This window comes from Echinops telfairi, unplaced genomic scaffold, assembly GCF_000313985.2.
Source record: "Echinops telfairi isolate 266 unplaced genomic scaffold, ASM31398v2 ScPeMD7_7459;HRSCAF=8497, whole genome shotgun sequence".
In the NCBI taxonomy this organism is placed as follows: Eukaryota; Metazoa; Chordata; class Mammalia; order Afrosoricida; family Tenrecidae; genus Echinops; species Echinops telfairi.
The window spans coordinates 2,801,793-2,803,063 of record NW_022111359.1 but is presented as its reverse complement, the minus strand read 5'-3'; the positions used below and the strand labels follow the sequence as shown (position 1 = coordinate 2,803,063).

At 58.2% G+C, this 1,271-nt stretch overlaps 1 protein-coding gene across 1 annotated transcript in view; it reads right to left on the bottom strand.

Moving 5' to 3' along the window:
- The window catches only part of TMPRSS9 (transmembrane serine protease 9), a 76,876-nt gene that overhangs the window by 56,760 nt on the left and 18,845 nt on the right, over positions 1–1,271 (bottom strand). The window contains exon 2 of the mRNA XM_045300045.1: positions 537–701. Coding sequence (XP_045155980.1) covers positions 537–678 — 142 coding nt within the window. The 5' untranslated portion in view covers positions 679–701. The remainder of the gene's footprint in view (positions 1–536; positions 702–1,271) is intronic.

Sequence of the window (1,271 nt, the reverse complement as noted above, 5' to 3'; positions counted from 1 at the left end):
TGTGGGCACAGCCTTGTTTGGAAACAGCGTCTTTTCAGATGTTAATCCAGAGCATGGCGTCACAATGGATGGAGCAGGGCTGGGTGGGTCCGACTGGTGGTCTTAGAAGAAGAAAGGAGAGAAAGAGAGCTACAGGGAAGGCAGCCATGTGATGGTGGGAGCAGGGATTGGAGAGATGCAGCCACCGGCCTAAGAATGCCTGGGGCCCCCCAAAACTGGAAAGAACAAGAAAGGACCCTTCTCCAGAGCCTTCGAAGAGGACACAGGCCCAGCTGACACCCTGAACTGGGGACACGTGGCCTCCAGAGACTCAAGAGAATAAATTTCATTAGCGTGACGCCCCCCTCCCCCAGGAAACCCAGCAGCCACCAGCCACCCACCTAGGGGTGTTACCACCTGGTTAGCTCCGGTCCCCCACCGCCTGGAGGTCAGCCTCCAACCCCACCCTTGACTGCCACCCCCACCTTTTAATTCCGAGTGAGGCCCGCACACACCACAGAGGTGCCCGGCGGAGTCTCTGGCTCGTGGACACTTACCCAGGAGGGCGCCCAGGGAGACCAGGAGGACGCCAGTGACCACCGCTGTGGTGACGGTGGCGCGGCCGCAGACGGCGTCCTTGGCAGGGGGCTCCTTCGTGGTGTTGGGCACAAGCTGGAAGTCATCCACGCCAGGCTCCATGGCTCAGGACAGGGGCCAGCGATCTAGATGCCAGCGGAATGGAGAGCAGGAACGTCGCGTGAGACCACGAGGGGCTCGGTTTCCCCCAGCAAGGGAGGGTCTGCTGACAGCTCTTGGTACCAATGGGGCCCAGCGGGAAAGAACGGGAACCGGGTCTACCAAAATCCACTGGCAGAGATCCCACAGGGCTCACGCCGCCCGCGGACCACGGATTCAACTCTCAAGGCCATCCGGTCCACGTGGACTGCCAGCGACCCTGGAGGGCAGGGTAGAACTGGTCCCGTGGGTTTCTGAGACTGGACCGCTTTCCTGGGCTAGAAAGTCTCATCTTTCTCCTGAGGAGCGGCTGGTAGTTTTGAACTGCTGGCCGTGTGGGTCGCAGTCCAACTCACACCCCACCAGGCCACCAGGGGAAAGCCCTGCCCACAGACAGTGTACACCGGAAAGTGAGTTATTGCCGATAGAGTTAGATTGAAAATGTGACAACCCATCCTTTGTTTCTCCCTTTGAATCCATTCTTAACTTGCTCTATTTTTAGTCTCATTGAACAATTCGTGTTATTGTTCACATGCCATCAAGGTGATTTCAGCCCA